Below are 18,983 nucleotides of genomic sequence, written 5' to 3'. Positions count from 1 at the left end.
AGCAAGCCCAACGAAACCACTCAAGAAAGCAAAGCCAGCATCAACGATGTCATCAACCCAAACCCAGCTCGGGATCTGCCAATGCGGCGTCGGTTGCGGATGCGTCGGCGCACAGGGTCTGGCTTGTCCGTGCGACTCGGCGACAGTCAAGGCGCAAGCCGAGAGTAGGCGAGAGCTCGCGCACTGCACGTGTGGGAGTGACTGCGTTTGTCCGGCCCAGCATGAGAAGTAAGTGTGCCTAGTTCTGTGGTGTGCTTTGCACTTTGACAGGTGTGACTGACAGGTTCTCGGTTCTTTGTTAGGTGCGCTTGCGGCGAGCCGGAGAGGAAGGCTGCACATCACGAATGCTCTTGCGGGGATGCTTGCAAGTGCCCGAAGGGAGCTTGTCATTGTTGAAAAACGATCTGTCGAGCGGCGCATTTGGCAGACTAAGCCGGACTGCTCGTCCAATCCTCCATATCAACCCTGCGCTTCCCGCCAACGACCGCCCATCTATTGACTCCGACGACCTTCTCCATCCGTCCAGGCTTCCTCTTTCCCGGATGAACGTGATCTTACGACAAGGACTTGGTGGTTAGCGTATATAGACAGTTTAGATGCCCTGTATATGTAGTCAGTATAAACATTCTTCCCGCACGTAATCACTTTGTACATGGGCACATCAGTGCAATTCAATATTATATCACTCGAGCCGGTGTTTTCTTTCGACTGAAGTGATTCATGTTGGCAAAGAAAAAGAAATAAGGATCTATTAAAATTTACATCGGCGCTTACACGATTCTTGAAGCGGGTATCCGCTTCCGTGATGTGGGCTTCTAAAGAGGAAATCAGGCAGCAAAGACATCAAGAGATGGAACAGAGGATGGGTGGGGAAAGGGAGAGTTTACGAGAAGATGGGGGGAGGGGCCTCTGAGGGGAAGAGAGAGCCGAGCCAGCTAGGAAATAGTTGCCTCAGCGCTGTTGCGGAGCGCTACAGGTCGCGGTCAGACTCGCGTGCATACAGTCCTCCGGAATGTAGCATGGAAGAGGGATCGTGAAGGCTGTCTACATGATGAGACACTTTGTCTTCTTCTTCTTCTTCACGGGTGCCGTGCCTCCTCCAGGTGTCTTCTTGTTCTCGTCACGGATCGCTCGAACCAATGAGTAGAATGCTTCGTCGACGTTGATCTTGCTGCGCGCAGACGTTTCCATGAATTTGCACTTGAAGAGCCTGGCCAGCTCCCTTCCTTCCGCTGTGCCGACAACCCGCTCGCCCTCCAAATCGCACTTGTTTCCCACCAAAGTCACGGGAAACCAATCCCGATCCTTGACTCGCAGAATTTGTTGGTGGAACGTCTGAATTTCATCGAAGGACGATCGAGACGTGATGCTGTACACCAGTAGGAAACCTTCCCCAGATCGCATGTACTGTTCCCTCATCGCTGAGTATTCTTCTTGTCCCGCGGTGTCAAGCACATCGAGAACGGCATTCTCTCCGTCGACGGTGCACTGCTTGCGATAGGAATCTTCGATAGTCGGATCGTATTCGTCAACGAATTGCGATTGTATAAACTGGATCGTAAGGGCACTCTGCAATGGTAGGAGAACAGATTTTCAGCGACGGTTGGGTACGGTACACCAAGTTTCGAAATTCGATAGACCCAACGAAATCACATCCACCTTCGGGCATCACATCCACCTTCGGGCCGGTAATTTTCTCCCAGCCGCCGAAGTTCCCACGGCAGCAGTTCGCATTTCTCAAAACAAGGAAACTTCTTACCTTCCCAACACCACCTCCACCAACAACGACGATTTTGTACTCCCGTACTAAGGCTACTCTCGACATGACTGCTGTTTAAGACTGCTGATGCGAATGGCGAGGAGTTATAGGGCGTGGGAGGCGATGGTTGTGCTCAGACTGGACCGTAGCAAGGAAGGCGTTTGACCGTCAACGAAAGGACGAGGTGTGAAGGAGGTGCAGTTGAAAGGGCGCGTATGGTCTGCACTAAGTCAAACGCTGAGACAAGTTGGGAGATTGCGGAGTGAGCACCTCAGCGATATCGCGCAACACAAACGGAAGTGGCCTAAGCGACACTTTCTAATTCAACGTTGCGGCACGAGAACAGCGGTCCGCATGCATCTATATATGGCCGGCACCTGAGCGTGCGTTTATATTCACCACTTACTTTATCTGCGCGTGCGTAAGTGGCGGTCTGCCCGTCTTTGGGCGGGAAAGTCGGCGTGGGCGAAGGAAGGTTCTTGTCTCACAGAGCCTCTTTCGCGCGTTGGCCGAACAAGAAGACACGTTACGAGCGGTGGGTGGTGATGGGTCCCAAGGCTTGTCTGTCTGTCTGCTCGTTGGAAAATGGGCTGTCGGGGTGTGGGCAATTGTCCAAACGGATGCCGCTGTGGAGACGCTGGTCGCTCGCCACCTTCGCTGTGCCGCTGGTTGATCGCATGTATTTCATTCCCATCAACTTCAACGCGTTTTTTATCGATATCGTCATTCCAAATAAGTTACATTCACAATAAAACACAAGAAGAAAACGTCCCAAGAGCTGGAAGGGGAGCATCCCAGAGACACATATGTGCAAAATGTACACTCCATCTAAGACGGGTATGAAGAAAGAGAAGAGAAAGGAACATGTAGGAATGAAGCCGGCTCATTCAGTACTGCAAGCTGGTAAATGGCGAAGAGGTATATAGCGGTGTGTAGGTTGTACGGCCGGTTGGTTAGACCCTGCGCACACTCTCCTTGATCTCCCGCTTTCGGGATCCGTTGGCGACGACTTCACCACGGCATCCGAGACCCTGCCGCACGTTCTTGATGTTGGGCGCTTCAATCAGGTCCAGTTCTGGGATCAAGTATGGCCTGGACGCGTGAAAGGAGATGCGATTTGAGTGAATGGTCAAGGAGAAGACATAGACAACGGCCAGACAGAAAACTTACCTAGGTGAGCTCGGGTAAGCCGGCGCGAGGCAGGGATAGATGGCCGTGATCTGGCCAAGTCCACCGTAGTGGATGCAAGACTCTTCCTTGTGCTCGCCAATCTGGGAGATGACAACCTCGACGGCCTCGAGCGCGTCGCAGACTTGGTCGGTGAGGATTCCTTGCTTATGCACGTCGCTGAGGGATGCAGGGCCGTGAATGCCAGCTTCGGCGATGTAGTAGTAGTTGTAGAACTTTTGCACTGTGATGTGAGATGACGAGAGGGTTAAAGATGTTAGCCTGGAGTTGACAAGCGCCCATGGAAGGATGGCCGGGTGGAATTCAGGATACTTACAATCCTCATTGATCTCAGCATCGAGCTCAACGCACGGGCCAACGATAGGGTAAATGATGCGATTATAGGCGCTCGCAGCCTGCTTCAACAGGTTATCCAACGATTGTCCGAACTCCTCATCAAGCCAGGTCCCCTCCAGGTCAGGGATATCGCACACAGGCGTCGCAATCAACGTTGCCGTAGCCGTCAGAGCCACACTCGACGATGACGCGTAGCCGTATGCGTAGGTCGCCGTCGCCGTCGGCTCCGTAGTCGGAACTTCTGGCAGGACAGTGAATGATACGGGGGGCGGGTCGATGATGGGTGCGAGGGTGACGACGGGAATTTCGCGTGGGATGAGTTGCATCGGAGGTGGCCGAGCCGCGATGCGGGGGATGGCAAGGAAGGACAGGACCAGGCTTAATACGAGCGCGTGTGATGGCATTGCGTCGAGATAGGTTTCGGGGACAGACGGATACGTTGACGGGATATGGATGTACGGATGTCCTTGCTCGGCGTCCCACGACAATTTCCGATGTTTCGACTATGTTCGTAGATCGATGAGGCTTTTCAAAACGCACTCCGACGTGAAACGACGTGGGAGGAAGAAGCCAAACAGGATGCAAAGTGGTTCGGGACCTTCTCCCTTGGCTTTATATGGCAGGTTGGAAGGGAACGCGGCACGACTCGCCAAGCCCACACACAAACACGAAAACCCCAAAACACGTTCGACCCCATCCCCTCCCATGTTCTTTTCCTCTACGCTTACGCGAGTGCCTTCGTACTGTAAGGGAAAACCCACTAGTGATTCGCTAGGGAGGTTCCATGGAGAAAGAAGGCTGATGTCTGAAAAAAAATGAATTGCCGTGCTTGTTTGTTATCGCGGAGTACCCCTGGAGAAGGAAGGGTTTCGGTGGAAGAAGAACGCGTGGCAACGCGTCCGCTGGACGGAGCTGAACCGGGCAAAACACCGAACAATGACTCCCGCCAACCTTTTCCTTGGTCCGTAGGGGTGGGCATAGCCTGCAAAATGGTTGACTGTAGGCTCATTATGTATCGCCATATGGCACGTTATTTATCTAGCTACGGAAGCGGAAACCATGTGAAGATCAAGTCATATACTGTCGTGGGCTTTCCGACCCCGCCCAGTTCGAGTCCACCGGGCTTATTCAGGGTTAAGAGATGGAATGTCACGAAACTGCTCGCAGTCACACCTCGTTACACTTGCACCTATCAGCATCCACCGTAATCGCGTTCTGTATGGACCATTACGTTAAGTTCATTGCGGTCCTCCGCAGTTCACCAATCTCGCCGGAGAGTGGTGAATTGCCCCATCAAGAAAGATGCCGCTGATATCTTCAGCATTTCAAACCTTCCAAGCAACCCTAAACCGTGAAAGCTTCTCGCGCCTTCCTTTGCTTCTCCTCTTTCGGCCAAAAGAACATTGCCCTCAATCGTAAGCTTGACGCTCGCCTGTGTACCCTCCTTGATCCCCTGGCGCAATCGTCATGACTTCAACTCGGCAGAAATTTTCCAACCTCCTCAACCTCCCAAATCCTGCATTTTGCATGCTCCCCCGATTCTTTGAAAAGTAAATGTCATGTGGGTATAGTAATGCTTCATTGACGACAAGGATAAAAAGACAGCTGTAGGCCCAAAACGTCTTCAATCTACTGTCTTTATGTAGCTCCACGGAGAGGATATTCAGAGTTGACAGCATCAGGCTTAAGATGAGGCATCGCCGGCTTCCACCTGTACTTTCGGTCTACGAGTGGTGGCAATTTGCTGGCTGTGTATGCTGCGTTTTGTGAGACTGAGCTGAGTTCCCCGGTCTCGGAGCTGGCGGCGATGCTAAGACAAGACGAAGTCAGAATATTGATAAGGGATCCCTTCGTTTTGCCTTGATCCCATTTCTCCTTTGTTCATGCTGACGGAAACCAACCTCTTAACCTCGATACCAGGAGGAAGCAGACCGGAGATTTCTGCAGAGGTGTACACGACTGTCTGCGGATACGCTCGCCTGTAATCGCGAGTAAAGTAGTAGTTCTTCGACAGCTTCTCGTTTTTGTAAGGCTGGTACGTCGGTTGCGACCTGTACATGAAGGATTCGTAAGAGGAAAGACGTGGGACGCTCTAGGGTATGGAGTTCTAGGAAGAAGCCATGCAGCACACGTACCCCGGTGTCACCGAACGATATTCATCGGCCTAGTTGAAATTCCGCGCAAAGACAACGGGCTCTAAGTTTTTGCTGAAAGAGAAGACAAACCTAGACACCAAAGGACTTACCGACACCATGATAGGTGGCACATCTGGCCGCTGGAATTGCGAAGACAAGGATTTAGCGGTCGGGTTCGAAACTGAGGTTGCGCGTGGCAGTCAAGAACATACCGTTCTGATGATCCACTCCAGGTCCTTGAAGGACTTTGGTATGCCCCCGAAGTGATGGGTCAAGAACTTGTCCAAGGCACCCATCGCTGCTTGCTTGTTTATGGTGTTGTTAAGGTGGGCTTTCCTGCAAGTTCAATGTTGCGTTGGGAATGGTGAATGGCATCGTCACAGCGACATTAGTCACGTGATCGGGCTTCTCCCCTGGACATCTGGCAGAGACCCTTTCGGCTTCGCACTTCGACTCTCGAAATTTGACATTGGACTCGGCCAAAGCGTTCCTGAACCACAAGGCAATTGGCAAAGGAACAGACAGCCATGCCCGATACAGACCCCGTCAAGTTGATGCGCTCCCGCGTGGTGCTGTACAAGGACAGGGTTGCTCACGTAAGTTCCCACCAAGTGCACTCATAGCTACTGGTCACCCTACAGTGTGAAAACCGGCCGCAAGCAACGACGAATTGGCTCAGGGATGACCGCCGGAAGCGAAAGGTCGCTGGTGCACTGAATCTACGCTGAATGTCGTTCCACATCCATGCAGCCGTCGTCCTTGGAATTTCCGGGAAATTTCCCAGGTGAGGATCTCGCTTGGGACCTGGAGAAGTTCAAGCAGGTGAGAATCTCTACTACGAACCCGAGAGGTGCAACAACGACCTCTGTACCAAACATTTCAATCCTCTCCAGAACTTTCAAATCGTCGTTGGATTCATTGGGAAGGACGACATGGAGTTCGATATGATAGGGGTGGACGCGTCGATAGCGAACGCATTCCGAAGGATATTGATTGGCGAGGTGCGTCGGACGAATCTGCGGTGCGGAGATGGTGTTGAAGGAGGAGGGCAAGCGGCTCACTGCGGGTTGGACGGTTCCATCTAGGTGCCGACAATGGCCATCGAAAAAGTTTACGTCCTGAACAACACATCGATCATGCACGACGAGATTCTGGCGCAGCGCCTTGGGTTGATACCAATCAAATGCGACCCTCGGGCATTCCAGTTCCGATTGGGTACGGAGGACACGCCAACGGACGAGAACACGCTGGTGTTCAAACTATTTGTGGAATGCAAGAAGAACCCAGAAGCACCGACGTCTGCGGTGGACCCCAGTGTGAAGTACATTCACTCCAATGGTACGGGTTTCGAATGTGCCGCAGCGATTTGGCACAGGGCAGCGTGGATCTAATCAGAGGCGAACGGTTCACAGTTCTTTCTGGGGATCTGGAATGGATCCCGCAAGGCCTGCAGAGCACGCGGTTCGCCAATAGGCCCGTTGGACCCGTGATTGACGACATTCTCATCACAAAGATGCGACCGGGCCAGGTAGGGCGCAATGCTTTTGCAGAGCAAGCTTTATTCAGCTGACTGAACCTGTTCCGTCTCTCCAGATTATCGACGTTGAGCTTCATTGTCAGAAAGGAATAGGGAAAGAGCACGCAAAGTGGTCACCTGTCGGTGAGTTTAGAAACCCGGAAAGTCTTTCTTTCGTTGAGAATCTGTAGCTTGTGGATTGATATTGTGTTCCCAACAGCGACTGCATCGTACCGTTTGCTTCCCGATATTCAAATCCTGAAACCCATCACTGGCGATTCGGCGTACCGCTTCCAAAAATGTTTCCCAGAAGGCGTCGTGGCTGTCGATGAGAACGCAGCAGGTGCAGAAACCTCTTTCGATGCGAATTCTTTTGATTGGCTGACCTGACAAGGTCTTGTATGACAGGTGAACCAGAGGCTCGAGTCGTGAACCCCCGTAAAGACACAGTCAGCCGTGAAGTATTGCGGCACCCAGAGTTTGAAGACAAAGTTCGGCTGACGCGTGTGCGCGACCATTTCCTATGTAAGCGGTTATCAAGCGCTTTGGATCGTACGGTAAACACACGCTAATCCCTTTCACAGTCAGCATCGAATCAACCGGAATCCTGCCACCACAAGTTCTTTTCACCGAAGCCGCCAAATTGTTGATCCACAAATGCCAAGTGGTGAAGAACGCCCTGCGCGATTCCGGGGCCTTATCATCTTAAGCGACGGGTCGCTTGAGTTTTTGCTTAGATGAATCAAAATTCTGTACATAGCACTGAAGGGGGTTTTTGTCTGCATCATAACATTATCTAATTTTATTGATTTACATACGCGAGAGTGATTCAGATCGAGGATTTGCTTATGAGGTTCAAAAAATCGGTTATCTACGCTGATTGCGGACTTGTAACAGTCTTGGACGGCCCTCCGGCGCTCCCTAGCGACCACTCCTCTACGATCTCCTCCAACTCCTCGCATCGTGCCCGCCAGGCATTGAGATCCTCCTCCAGTTCCCGGATCTGCGCCATTTGCGCAACTAGTGTGGTCGTCAGACGCACTCTGTCTTCGCTAACCTGTGCTGCATCGTCTTCATCTTCGCCCGATTGACTGATATCCCCGGTGGATAATGCCACCACAAGCTTCTTGGCATGCCCCAACCGTTGCTCGAGGGAGGCGATGTGGGCTTGAGCGATCTCATGCGCGGCTTGCAGCTGGGCGTGCGACATGGCCAAAGCCCCGATTTGCTTCTCTAGGGCAGTCAGGTCACTAGGCCGAGGTTCATGTGTTTGAGTACTTGCTGAATCCGAAGAAAATGGTGACGCAGGAGGTTGGTCTTTGAGTTCCTGAGATCCTCGTCGATTGGCACTGGGGAACGTCCATATAACCCCGGCTTCGGCAAGCCGAGCCTTTACAGTCTCCAATCGTGCGAACGCAAGCATGGGATGCGTCTGCGTCCCCACGTCTTGCCGCGAAACCTCCCGCTCGGCGCTCGCATTCTGCTGTAGCGATGATTGCCGGCGATCAAGGGGAGGATGGCTATTGGAAGCCGGTGGTGTTGCACCTTCCGACAGCAGCTGCTCGATCTTGTCGTGCTGCTTGTCCATCACGACATGTGCTTCTGCCAAGGCTAGCTTGAGATCCTTCACTTTCTCAAACAGGTTATTGACAGCCTTCTCTAGCGCTCCGTCTCTCCATGCCTTCGTGGAATGCGCGGGACGATGAGTCGTTGGTGTGTGTGGTATACTAGACGAATCGTCGCCGCTCGAGCCGACTTCATCGCGCAGAAGTGCCCAAAGTGTGTCCAAAAGCTGTACACAAACACTGTTATCGCTTCGAGCCGCATTGACTTCTTTCTTCATCATCTCCTCCCGTCCTTTCCACATCTCCCGTTCCCTCTCTATACTCTCGCGCAGACTGCTCAGCTCGCCCGACATTTCCGCTGACCGGGCCTCAGTACGCTCACTTTCCCACGCGGCGGTTTTGAGGCGCTCAACTTCAGCTTTCATCTGATCGCGCTCTACCTGCAGAGACTGAACCAGCGTCGCCAGCTCGTCGCATCGTCGTTGGTAGGTTGCGAGGCTTTCTGCAAAAGTTGGAGATGACCCGGTCCGCAGGAGGAGGGTTCCGACATCGGCTTGGGATAAGTGAAGCCGCTTCAGTTCGGCTTGTGAGGCTGTGTAATCCTGTTGCAGTTTGGCCAACTTGCGTTCCAATTCTTTCAGGTGTTCATGCGGCTCTTCGGAGACAGTTGGCCCGGATCCCGGGCGCGAAACCTCGCTTTTCGCTGACAAGACAGATGCAGGCCGGTCGGCAGGTAGTTGACTCTTTTCAATGTCCAGTTCCGCTCGGGCCGCTTCGGCCTTTTCCTTTCCTGCCTCCTCAATAGCGGACCGTAGGGTAACTAGTTCATTCTGCAGCTCTGCCTTGTCGGCCTCCAATTTCAAGACTCGGCGGCCCAACACCTGGCACTCTTCGCGAAGAGCGCTGATAGTGGCACCCCCCTCCGCCAGCTGCTCTCCCGCCTGTTGTAGTCGGATAGCAGCATCGGCTACATCATTTTCCAAACTCGACACCCTCTGTCTCTCCGCGGTGAGAGTTTCTTCTAGTTCCGTTGTCCCGGCTGTCTCCTTGGCAGACCGTTTCGCCAATTCCAGCTCCTCCCTGAGTCCCCGAATCACCTCGCTGTTCTCATCCAACTGTGATTTCACGGCCCGCAGTTCACCTTCCTGTGTGTCCCCTACAGACTTCTGCGCCGCTAACTCGGCTTTAAGCAAGGAAAGCTCTGCCTGCAGCATCCGATTCTCCTCCTCACGACTTGACCGGTGACTGGCTTCCCGTTCTATCTCATTTCGAAGCTGCGTCTTCTCCTCCTCAGCCTTATCCAGCACGTTCTGCAAGCTATCCTGGGTTTGTTCCACAGATCGCTGCGCTGATACCTCGGCCTTGAGCAAAGCCAGCTCTGCCTGCAACACGCGATTCTCCTCCTCCCGACTCGACTTATGATTGGCTTCTATTTCTATCTCGTTCCGCAGCTCCGTCTTTTCCGTTTTTGCCTTATCCAGCGCGTTCTGAGAACTGGGCAGCTTGGCTTCGAGTTGGGCGTCGTCATGGTTATCAATGTCAACATGTGTCGGGGGTGGTGCATCAACAGGTGCTGTGACTCCAGGCTCGCTCGGTTGCCCTGATGGAGTGGTAGGTGCTGAGGTTCCGTCCGCGGCTCCATAGGCAAGTATCGGTCTCGGTGTCGCAGAGGAGGCCGTAGATGCGCCATACGCCGTGATCTCCCCAGCATTTTGCGCACGTGGCGGCGTATGCTGCCCAACGTCGATGCTCCTCCTAGACTCGTCTCCTCCGGGTTTCGAGGCTTGGAAGCGTCTCAGCTGTGTACCGGTTCTCCAGTGAGTACAGAGGCTAGTGGTAGTAAGGCCTTCCACGGTGATCTTGACCGGAAGCTTACCTTCAACTTCGCGGCCTCTACTTTTTTGGCTCGCTCGTCTGCAGACGCCATGCCGACTACGACCCTTCTGTATATCGTGTATACTATCGCTGGCGCCCCTTCCTCTCAGGATGGTGCCACGTTGGACTCCGACGGTTGTGATAAAACGGCTTTGGCAAATATGAACGTGTGCGGCATCTCTCATCTTGAGGTGTGCGCGTTTGCGGCCCATTCGCGGCTCACTGGGAAGTGGGACCTCTCCGCTCCTCTACTCAGACTACTCTGCATGCCCCACCAGAATTGATGAAACCACATGAATATGCCAGATAACAGAATGTGCTCTCCACAACGGTTCATCTCGAAGGGCGCTATGTATTGATATATTGTACAAGTGGGGATGGCCGCTTTCGCAAGAATCGGTGTACTCTACGTGAAATGTGTCCGACGAACAGCCATCAGATATGCTGATGAAGGGAGATGCGGATTCAGCTGCTTGCGAGTTCGGGGTGGTGTTGTAGTGTGCTTTGATTACAGCAGGTCCCGATAGACAGTCAAAAACGTGCAGGTGCAACTCAACAGCCACGCCCAGCAGCCAACAATCGCCAAAGCGTTGAAAGGGGGCAGGGATTCCCACCGAATCCCATGCTGGCGCTGTACCACGCCCAGAACAACATCCATTATAATCTCCCCCGCGAAAAAGATGCCAGCTCGAATCGGCCAACCTAAAGCGTTCGGGGAGGTTCCATGTGCGAATCCCCACAAGAAAGAGGCGCCAACGCTCAAGGTATCGGGATCGCTCGGGGACCCTTCTGGCGGTTCGATGACGCCCAGCGCGGCGCCTTGAAAGACGAGGAGGCTGACCGCACATCCCAAGGCGCAATACTCGCTGACGGCCATGCCTCCCAAGGTGAGGCAGTGCCACTGCGGGTCTTGGAAGTCGGCCATCTTTATCTTCGTGGTGACGATCCATTTCATCTTTTGGTGGGCGCGCAGGAGGAACGAGGCGGATGGGTCGGGGCTTGAACGTTTGACTGACGACGGACTTCTGGGTATCGGAGCGGCTGCTGCACTCGGCCGATTGTCGCTGGGTATGTGCTTCGACTCTTCCTCTTTTGCGTCGATATTGCTTTTGATGCTAATCTCTTGCATGTTCACCGATTTGAGAATAGTCGCCGGCGGAGTTTTCCTCAGCTTCTCCAAGTCATCGGACGAACCGGCGTTATCGCACTTCCCATCAATCATTTTGTGTACCGCCGAGTTCGCGTTCGTTTCCGATTGGACAGCAGCTTCCTGGAGGCACCTAACGATGTAAACTCCAAATAAACGTGCGCCGACTTCCGCAATGAAGTTGAGCAGGAGCGTCACCCAGAACTGCGCATCGCTGGTGAAGCTCAGGATTTGAAGCTTGCTTGGGACACCGTAGGCAGAATGAAAAGCCACCACGTAGGAGTAGAGGTGTGCTGCACCGCCCCAAAGCCGGTCGTGCAGCTTCCAGCCGTAGAGTGCTTTCCCGGCGTCGATGTAGTAAGCGATGAGGACTAGCTTCATCATCGGATAGCAGAGACCAGTAATAATTGGCGCAGCAAACTGCAGCGTCTTAGTGTGTCGAAGGACGTAAAAGCCAACGTATACCGTCAGATAACCCAGCATCATCGACGACGATCCCCGAAATGTGTGCAGGATTTTGTCTTTCAGCGACTGTCCCTTCCAAACGGTCAACGAACCGATGGAGAATAGAAAGAATACGTTGATCAGGACGGTCCAGCCCAACGCAGCATTGGCCGAGCCGCAATAGTAGGCGGGTATGGCGTTGAGAACCACCCAGAGCGCTCGTATGGCGAGGTATCCCACGAATGTCTTTGTTATTTGCTTTGATCTTCTCACGCGTTCAAATAGTTCGGGGTTGTTGTCGGTAACGTCGACGTAGCTCTCAATCGCCTCCTTCCATTCCGGAAACCCTCTGATTGCCGGGTTATCCCACGCATTGATGGTGAGGATCGTAATGAAGCATGGTCCAAAGTATATAAAAATCGCTAATTTCTTAGAGTCAGTGTGCGAATCGATTTCGCGCGTCCCGGTCGTCAGCCCCTCTACCTCCATCTCCAGGTAGCGCAGCAAAGCGGCGAGACCGAAAAGAGGAACAATGACGGGCAACGCGGTCGCCAAGATGGTCCCCAGTGAATGCACTGTACCGGCTCTGTACCATGGCAGGTCGTTCCTAAGTTCCGAGGTGTGGAGATGGGTCTGTGTTCCGCTAACTGCGCCTTTGTTGCCGCCAACTCCGTCCCCGACGCTTGGACATAACTGTTGTGAGACGCCACAGCTGGGTGCAACGCTAGATGATACGGTGGGCACTGTTGGTTGCTGTGAAGGACTCTTGTCGTCCACTGCCATTGCTGTCCGCGAGAAGGAATTGTTTTCGAACCAAAAGTGCGCTATGCGAAGACCGGAATGCCGTTTTCGAGGTGATTTGGCGGCCAGTTGTTTGGAAGCCTTTGTTCTGCGCTGCTGCTCCCCCGACGAGAAGGAGCTACCTGTGGGTTGGGGCCAGCCATCGTTGTGCTAGTTCGAGTGAGGGACCAGGGTCCAGCAGCTGATAACAATAGTAACAATAACAAATTCCTGTAGGTGCAAGCTTGTTCGCTTGTTGCTGCTCTTCTTTTTTCGCTCGACTCGCAAAATATCCAGAAGACAGCCACGAGACCCCACGTGACTTTGAGTTTGTGGTTTGTGGGGGCGATGGCGCAATTGCAGATCTGCAGCGGGCGGCGGATGAATTCCCCACCAATCAATCGCACGGCGAACACAACCGACACAGAGAGAGAGAGAGAGGGCGGCGAGTACCCCATCAGTTGCGAGGACCTCGGAGGGACCCCCCCCCCCCCCCTCGCTCGCTCTCCCCTCCCGTCCTTGCTACAAAAGGATCCCGCTACCTTCTCGGTTCCCCCTCCCGCTATTCTCTCCCGCATACCCCTCCGTCCTATCCACCCTCTATACCCACGACGAACAGTTGCAAGCCTCGCCGCCCCGTGTCTTGTTTTCTGTCTGTGGCCCTGATTCTTCGCCGTTCAGAAAAGCGGCCCATCAGTAGTTGCCGCCTGATCGTCGGTTCTGAACCACTCGTTGAGCATAAGGTAGGGTCAGAGAGGTGCTCAGATACCCCGCCTCGAGACGGAAGGAATATACTCACCGTTGGTTCGCCCCATTGTATACAGAAGCTGCAACGAACGTCAGAGGTGTTCACACACAAACAAGGTCTTTTCACGCAGAGGACTCGCGCCTCTCTTCCAAGATAACAATGTCTGCCGAACCCGAAGCTACCCCCCCACAAGCTGACGTTCCCCCCGCTGACGCCGAGCAGCCAGTTTGTGCTGCAGAGCTCTCGGGGGACTATGACCTCCACTGGCATATCGGCGCGATGTTTCTCATCATGTTGCTGTCGTTCATGGGAACACTCCTGCCCATCGTCGGGCGAAGATTCTCTGCGGCCAAGGTGGGTTGCCAGCAGTTGACCGTTCACCATGCTGTCGTCAGTTGTCTTACCTAATTTCTTCTTTTCCTTTCACATTTGCAGCTTGGCAACCTGTCCTTCCAATGTCTGAAACTCTTCGGCAGCGGTGTCATCTTAGCCACCGCTGTCGTTCACATGTTCACGCCTGCCCAAGAGCAGCTCACCAACCCATGCCTCCCTCAAGTCTTCCAAGACTATGGCGCCTGGGCCGGCGCGATTGCCCTCTTTGGCATTTTCTTCACCCATTTCCTTCAAGTATCTGCTGTAACCATATTACGCCAGCGCCATGGCAAGAAGCATGCAACAAAGGCCGTGCATGCCGCCCATACCCACCGACACCACCATCATGAGATGCGCGCTGAGCAAGCCCACGGCGACAACGACTCGGGCAGTGTGTCCACTTCTACCGAAGGGCCTCTTTCACTATCCACTGGCAAGCAGCTGGAGGAAGGACTCGTTCAAGATAAGGATAGGATCAACGGCGAGGGCGCATCGTCGTCTACGGATGCGGAGCCCCATGTTGTCCATCGCCATTCTCAAGCTCACGCTGACGACGCTCATCACCATAGCTTGGTGCTCGCGGATGCCGAGAAGACTGTCGCGACGTACGTTCTTGAGCTCGGTATTGCGTCGCACTCTATCATCATCGGGTTGACGCTCGGTGCCGCCAGAGGTACGTCTCCGCCTCTCGTCTTCCATATTGCTGTTTGATAATACGTGTGTACTAACGCATCCTGCTATGTTCTTCCAGAGGAGTTCCACAGTCTCCTCATCGCACTCTGCTTCCACCAATTCTTCGAGGGCCTGGCCCTCTCCACCGTCGTCTTGGACGCAGAGCTCAAGAAGCGCACCCTTGCAATCGGGATGGTCATCTTCTACTGCTTCACCACGCCCATTGGAATCGCATTGGGCATCGCGCTCAACTCAAGTTGTAAGTATCCTCTCCTCTCATCTTAGTTTTTTTGAATATCTGGTTCTGATCGTCCATAAATCCTACAGACAACGAAAACGCAACCCGCGCCCTCATCTCCACCGGCGTCCTCGACGCCCTCTCCGCCGGAATCCTCCTCTACGACGGCCTCGCCAACATCATCGTGCCCCACTTCCAGTCCATGAACTTCAAGCACGCCCGGATCAGCGCACAGTTCGTCCAGTTCCTTTCCCTGTGGGCCGGTGCCGCCCTCATGGCTGTGATTGGTCGCTGGGCGTAGATCCCATCCAATATACCCATACGTTGGGACAACCAAAGGCTCTACCTCTTCAAGACTCTTTTTCTTTAAGGCAGTCATGGAACCGCTTATACACCAGCAATATATATCCTCGCTTTCGCGAAAGAACCCATCCCGCTTTTCCCACTTCCGCCGTTGATGGCGGTCGGACACTTCATTTGTATCTTATGTAAATATAATTATGAAATGCATTCTTAAATACTTCCGTGAATCGATCTCCCTCCGAGCTTTCCACCGGTGTCCCCCAATGCTATATACTGATTGCTAGATACATATGACTAGGTCTACCAATGCCGAGTTGAAAAATTCTAGCTAAACCACCGCTTGATACTCTTATCATCAGCAGTAGTAGCCGCCTGTTTCTTCTCCGACGCATTCGTGCCCGCTCCGGCACCAAACAGGTTCTTCTTATACTTTTGCACGAGGTTGTCAAAGTTCTTGTCGTCGCGCTGGTCTTTTGAGAGCTTGGCTTCGGCTTTTGCGGCTTTCTTGGATTTTTTAGCTTGGTCGTCAGCTGCTGATGGCCTAGCGGGCGCGGGCGCGGCGGCTGGTGATGGTCGCGGCTGCTTGGCGTCCAACGATTTGTCGAATTTGCCCCGCTTGTTTTGGCCAACGGCGGTGACCTTGTCGCCTCCATCAGAGCCCCATTTCCGCTTTCCGTTAGCGCTCTTGTTGTTATCCTTCCATCCTCCTGGCGCAGGTTTGCTACCATCGGGTTTCGACCACTTCTGCTGCGCACCATCCGGCTTGACCCATTTCTGTGCCGGCCTTGCTCCATCGGTCTTTTTCCCCAACGGTTTCCCCTTCTCCTTAGCAGCAATACGTCTATCCCTCCAAATCTCCCCAAACCGCTTCTTCTTTAACGGCCCGCCATCAGCACCACCATCCTCTCCATCCTCCCTCCCACGTTTCTTCCCATCATCCTTCCGTCCAAACTGCGCCTGACGCTCCTCACGGCGTTTGATGACTTGTCTGTTCTCGATCGCGAACTCGACGATGGGGCGTTTGCCGCTGCTGTTTGCGACAGAGGTAGCTTCTTCGTCGTCTACTGCTGCTGCTGGGGTCGCGTCCGCTGCGCCTGCTTTGGCGGGGGCGGGGTTGAACGCGCGCGGGTTGTTGTTCATCCACCTCAGGCACGCCAATGCGTCGGCGTGGGAGTCGAACTCGATGAACCCATATCCTTTTGACCGGGGCTGCTTAGTAGCGGCGTCGATACGGTCTTTGGAGCGGAGGATCTTGGCTTGCGTGACCACCGCCCTGCGAGATCCAGAGGGTGCGGGGCGACCTTCGTTCTCTTCCTCTTTGATAACCTCAGGCTCAAGACCCTCCCTCAACCCCTTCTTGACGTCGTCCCAGAATTTGCGGACGGCGATCCCAGCGACGCGTTTGAGTTCCTTGTCGTCGATTTTCAGGCCCAGGTTGCGGACACTGAGACGGGTGCGGCTGATGAAGAGGTTGGGGTTGGTGGTGAGGATGCGTTTGCGTTCGGCGAAGCTTGTTTGGCGCTTGGAGAGTTCCGATGGCGTCAGTGTTTTGGCGGCCTCGGTGTCGGGGAAAATGACACCTTCGCGCATGAGGTACATGTTGCGGCTGTCATCTGCACGACGACGTAGCTTGCCGTCTTCCGCTAGCTGGTTCGCTTCGCTCCTGTTCACGGCCAGAGTCACGTTCAGGAATCGGCCGCCGACCAAGAATGGCGACGCTTTGGCGGTCAGGGACGGCTCGGGGGTCAAGATGGACTTGGTGGGCGCAAGGTTTTTTTGTGTTTCTGGGCTTTGGTATCTACAGGGGCAGCGTTTATACCGTGCAATGCCTCCGACGCCCGCCGAGCGATCTCGTGTTCTGCCAGGCACGTCTCTGCGTCTTCTTTACGCTTGTAGCAAACGAACCCAGTTCCACGGGAACGACCGGTGGCGCGATCCATTGTGATACGAGAGTAGCGAAGTTCACCGAAATGCGACAATCTGGCATTCACGGACAGCAAATCAGTATTGTGTTCTGACAAGAAAAATGGGAACAGCTTCGAAATGAACACTTACGCCTCAGAGAGCTCCTCCTCCGTTGTGTCAAAGTTCAGGTTCCTAATGAAGAGTGTGCAGTTGTCTTGCACATTGGCTGCCAGCTTGGATGGCTTAGGCGTAGCATCCTTCTTCTTTTCATCGTCAAACGTAACTTCCACATCATCGCCCGCATCAGATTCCTCGTCACTATCAGCCTCATTGCTGTCGCCCTCTTCCGCATCGTCGGCGCTGTTCTCGGCATCCGATCCAATCGTGTCGAGGTAGAATTGCTTCTCATCTTCCTCCTCGTCGTCATTGTCGTCGTCACCGTCTGCATCGGCAGACGCGGATTGAACTGTAGCAGCTGGAGTTGCGGCATCGCCACCTTCTTCCTGCTGCTCCTCCTGCACGGCCTTTTCGAATTGCGCTTTTGACAAAGCCCAATCCACAGCGACGAGACGCTTCATGAGCTCGACCCCGTTAACCTGCTCGATCGCTTGAGCGGCCTCTTCCTGGGTCTCAAATTGAACGAACCCAAAACCACGAGCTTTGCCGTTGACCGCTGGAGGGATCAGGATATCAACGATGGTTCCATGTTTGCCGAACAATTTCCGCAGGTGCTGCTCGTTGCACTGCCATGGCAGGTTACGAACAATCAGACGAGCTTGTTTCGCAATCTTCGACTCGTCCACCACCGTTTTCGCTCGGATTTCTGCACCCTTGAACTGGTGTCCGTCCAGGTGTTTGACAGCATTGTCGGCCTCTGCTGGTGTGCTGTAAACGGCGTGTGCGGTTCCAGCAAGTATCTCGCCTCGCTTCGATACAGGATATATCACCTGGGAGACGTCTCCGAATTTGCGAGCCTTTTTGTAAACGTGTTTCTGTGTGATGTCCGCGGGCAGGCCCGTGATCTCCACGATTATGTTCTTCGAAATTCGCTGATGTATCTTCGGGGTGCGTGGAGCATTGAAAGCGACGGGTGCGGCGTCACCATCGGCGGCAGGTTCGACAACAGGCTTCTGTTTCTGCATCTTTTCCTTCCGCGCCTTTTGCCTTTCCGCATCGTCGTTTAAAGGGAGACCGTTGGCCTTTCTATCCTCAATGACCTTCTTCGTCATGGCAAAATCGATCTTCAGCACACGCATATCCAAAAACTTGGTCTTCTTCAGATCCTTCAACGCACGATCGGCATCTTCCGGAAGGGCGTAGGAAACGTATCCATAACCCCTGTTTCTTGGCTTCCCAGGCTCGGCTTTGCTGTCCGCGACTACGAAACATGACCGCACCGGTCCGATTTCGGAGAAGAACTCTTGCAACTGCTCGGAGGTGGCATGATATGGGATTGTTGACACGAAAAGGGTAGTGCGGGACCTGCCCGACGATGCTCCCTCCTTCTCAGTCTTTTTTGTAACGGCTGCGTCGTCGGAAGACTTTGCAGCCTCTGTGTCGGTGGGGTTCTTCGTCACCGCGGACACCGTCTCGGTAGCCGCAACTCGAACCTCTTTCACAGCATCCTTTTCCTGTGCTGGTTTTGGAGTCTCTTCCGTTTCCTTTCCTTTACTTTGCTTTTCCTTTTTCTCCTTCCGTTCCTTCCTCTCCTTTTTGCTCACTTTCTCGGCCATTGTTCCAAAACCGGATTTGCAGCGGGTACGGTCGAGTATGCAGTCGTGGCTGCCCTGACCTCGAGACGAAGTAGTAAGTGGCTTTTGTTCTTTCTGTTCGGGGCGTTGAGACTACAAGGCTATTCCTTTGGTGAAATTTGCGAATGCCAACTGCTTTCGGAGCTACGTAGAAGAGAACCGGCGAGACAAGCAAGCACAGCGTTTACGTAAGCGTGACCACCAGAACAGAAGAACACGCTTGCTGAAGACTTGCGTGGGGAGTGAAGC

General features: G+C 53.7%; 9 protein-coding genes across 9 annotated transcripts; 2 read left to right on the top strand and 7 right to left on the bottom strand.

Annotated features, from left to right (window-relative positions):
- Nucleotides 1-726: 726 nt before the first annotated feature.
- Nucleotides 727-2,153, bottom strand: EV422DRAFT_536496 (small GTPase superfamily). Its single transcript, XM_053070834.1, has 2 exons — nucleotides 1,760-2,153; nucleotides 727-1,569 (listed from the first exon to the last, which is right to left on the bottom strand). Exons 1-2 carry the CDS (start codon nucleotides 1,823-1,825, stop codon nucleotides 1,045-1,047), a joined length of 591 nt encoding a protein of 196 aa, XP_052923634.1. The 5' UTR covers nucleotides 1,826-2,153; the 3' UTR covers nucleotides 727-1,044.
- EV422DRAFT_161993 (uncharacterized protein) lies at nucleotides 1,963-2,632 on the bottom strand. Its single transcript, XM_053064998.1, has 2 exons — nucleotides 2,166-2,632; nucleotides 1,963-1,979 (listed from the first exon to the last, which is right to left on the bottom strand). The coding sequence occupies exon 1, from the start codon at nucleotides 2,550-2,552 to the stop codon at nucleotides 2,286-2,288; it is 267 nt and encodes an 88-aa protein (XP_052923633.1). The 5' UTR covers nucleotides 2,553-2,632; the 3' UTR covers nucleotides 1,963-1,979; nucleotides 2,166-2,285.
- Nucleotides 2,633-3,793, bottom strand: EV422DRAFT_161967 (uncharacterized protein). Its single transcript, XM_053064997.1, has 3 exons — nucleotides 3,264-3,793; nucleotides 2,930-3,170; nucleotides 2,633-2,851 (listed from the first exon to the last, which is right to left on the bottom strand). Exons 1-3 carry the CDS (start codon nucleotides 3,685-3,687, stop codon nucleotides 2,713-2,715), a joined length of 804 nt encoding a protein of 267 aa, XP_052923632.1. The 5' UTR covers nucleotides 3,688-3,793; the 3' UTR covers nucleotides 2,633-2,712.
- Nucleotides 3,794-4,785: 992 nt separating this feature from the next.
- EV422DRAFT_536491 (uncharacterized protein) lies at nucleotides 4,786-5,836 on the bottom strand. The gene is made up of 5 exons (XM_053070833.1): nucleotides 5,631-5,836; nucleotides 5,529-5,558; nucleotides 5,419-5,447; nucleotides 5,185-5,334; nucleotides 4,786-5,093 (listed from the first exon to the last, which is right to left on the bottom strand). Exons 1-5 carry the CDS (start codon nucleotides 5,712-5,714, stop codon nucleotides 4,922-4,924), a joined length of 465 nt encoding a protein of 154 aa, XP_052923631.1. The 5' UTR covers nucleotides 5,715-5,836; the 3' UTR covers nucleotides 4,786-4,921.
- Nucleotides 5,837-6,025: 189 nt separating this feature from the next.
- EV422DRAFT_161884 (DNA-directed RNA polymerase) lies at nucleotides 6,026-7,724 on the top strand. The gene is made up of 8 exons (XM_053064996.1): nucleotides 6,026-6,240; nucleotides 6,312-6,419; nucleotides 6,504-6,756; nucleotides 6,831-6,946; nucleotides 7,012-7,078; nucleotides 7,155-7,277; nucleotides 7,352-7,459; nucleotides 7,519-7,724. The coding sequence occupies exons 1-8, from the start codon at nucleotides 6,163-6,165 to the stop codon at nucleotides 7,641-7,643; spliced, it is 978 nt and encodes a 325-aa protein (XP_052923630.1). The 5' UTR covers nucleotides 6,026-6,162; the 3' UTR covers nucleotides 7,644-7,724.
- Nucleotides 7,725-7,805: 81 nt separating this feature from the next.
- EV422DRAFT_507865 (uncharacterized protein) lies at nucleotides 7,806-10,426 on the bottom strand (the record flags this gene model as incomplete). Its single annotated transcript, XM_053068688.1, has 2 exons — nucleotides 7,806-10,298; nucleotides 10,376-10,426. The coding sequence occupies 2 exons, from the start codon at nucleotides 10,424-10,426 to the stop codon at nucleotides 7,806-7,808; spliced, it is 2,544 nt and encodes an 847-aa protein (XP_052923629.1).
- A 47-nt stretch (nucleotides 10,427-10,473) lies between these two features.
- EV422DRAFT_536485 (uncharacterized protein) lies at nucleotides 10,474-12,977 on the bottom strand. The gene is made up of 2 exons (XM_053070832.1): nucleotides 10,653-12,977; nucleotides 10,474-10,565 (listed from the first exon to the last, which is right to left on the bottom strand). Exon 1 carries the CDS (start codon nucleotides 12,746-12,748, stop codon nucleotides 10,883-10,885), a length of 1,866 nt encoding a protein of 621 aa, XP_052923628.1. The 5' UTR covers nucleotides 12,749-12,977; the 3' UTR covers nucleotides 10,474-10,565; nucleotides 10,653-10,882.
- Nucleotides 12,978-13,227: 250 nt separating this feature from the next.
- EV422DRAFT_536484 (Zinc/iron permease) lies at nucleotides 13,228-15,264 on the top strand. Its single transcript, XM_053070831.1, has 5 exons — nucleotides 13,228-13,488; nucleotides 13,570-13,847; nucleotides 13,929-14,538; nucleotides 14,617-14,796; nucleotides 14,865-15,264. The coding sequence occupies exons 2-5, from the start codon at nucleotides 13,653-13,655 to the stop codon at nucleotides 15,074-15,076; spliced, it is 1,197 nt and encodes a 398-aa protein (XP_052923627.1). The 5' UTR covers nucleotides 13,228-13,488; nucleotides 13,570-13,652; the 3' UTR covers nucleotides 15,077-15,264.
- EV422DRAFT_536483 (uncharacterized protein) lies at nucleotides 15,265-18,862 on the bottom strand. Its single transcript, XM_053070830.1, has 3 exons — nucleotides 17,134-18,862; nucleotides 16,898-17,058; nucleotides 15,265-16,862 (listed from the first exon to the last, which is right to left on the bottom strand). The coding sequence occupies exons 1-3, from the start codon at nucleotides 18,714-18,716 to the stop codon at nucleotides 15,403-15,405; spliced, it is 3,204 nt and encodes a 1,067-aa protein (XP_052923626.1). The 5' UTR covers nucleotides 18,717-18,862; the 3' UTR covers nucleotides 15,265-15,402.
- Between the last annotated feature and the right edge of the window lie 121 nt (nucleotides 18,863-18,983).

Source organism: Fimicolochytrium jonesii, assembly GCF_025526975.1.
Source record: "Fimicolochytrium jonesii strain JEL569 chromosome Unknown EV422scaffold_20, whole genome shotgun sequence".
In the NCBI taxonomy this organism is placed as follows: Eukaryota; Fungi; Chytridiomycota; class Chytridiomycetes; order Spizellomycetales; family Powellomycetaceae; genus Fimicolochytrium; species Fimicolochytrium jonesii.
Note: the sequence above shows the minus strand (reverse complement) of the source record. Positions and strands in the feature narration are given on the sequence as shown.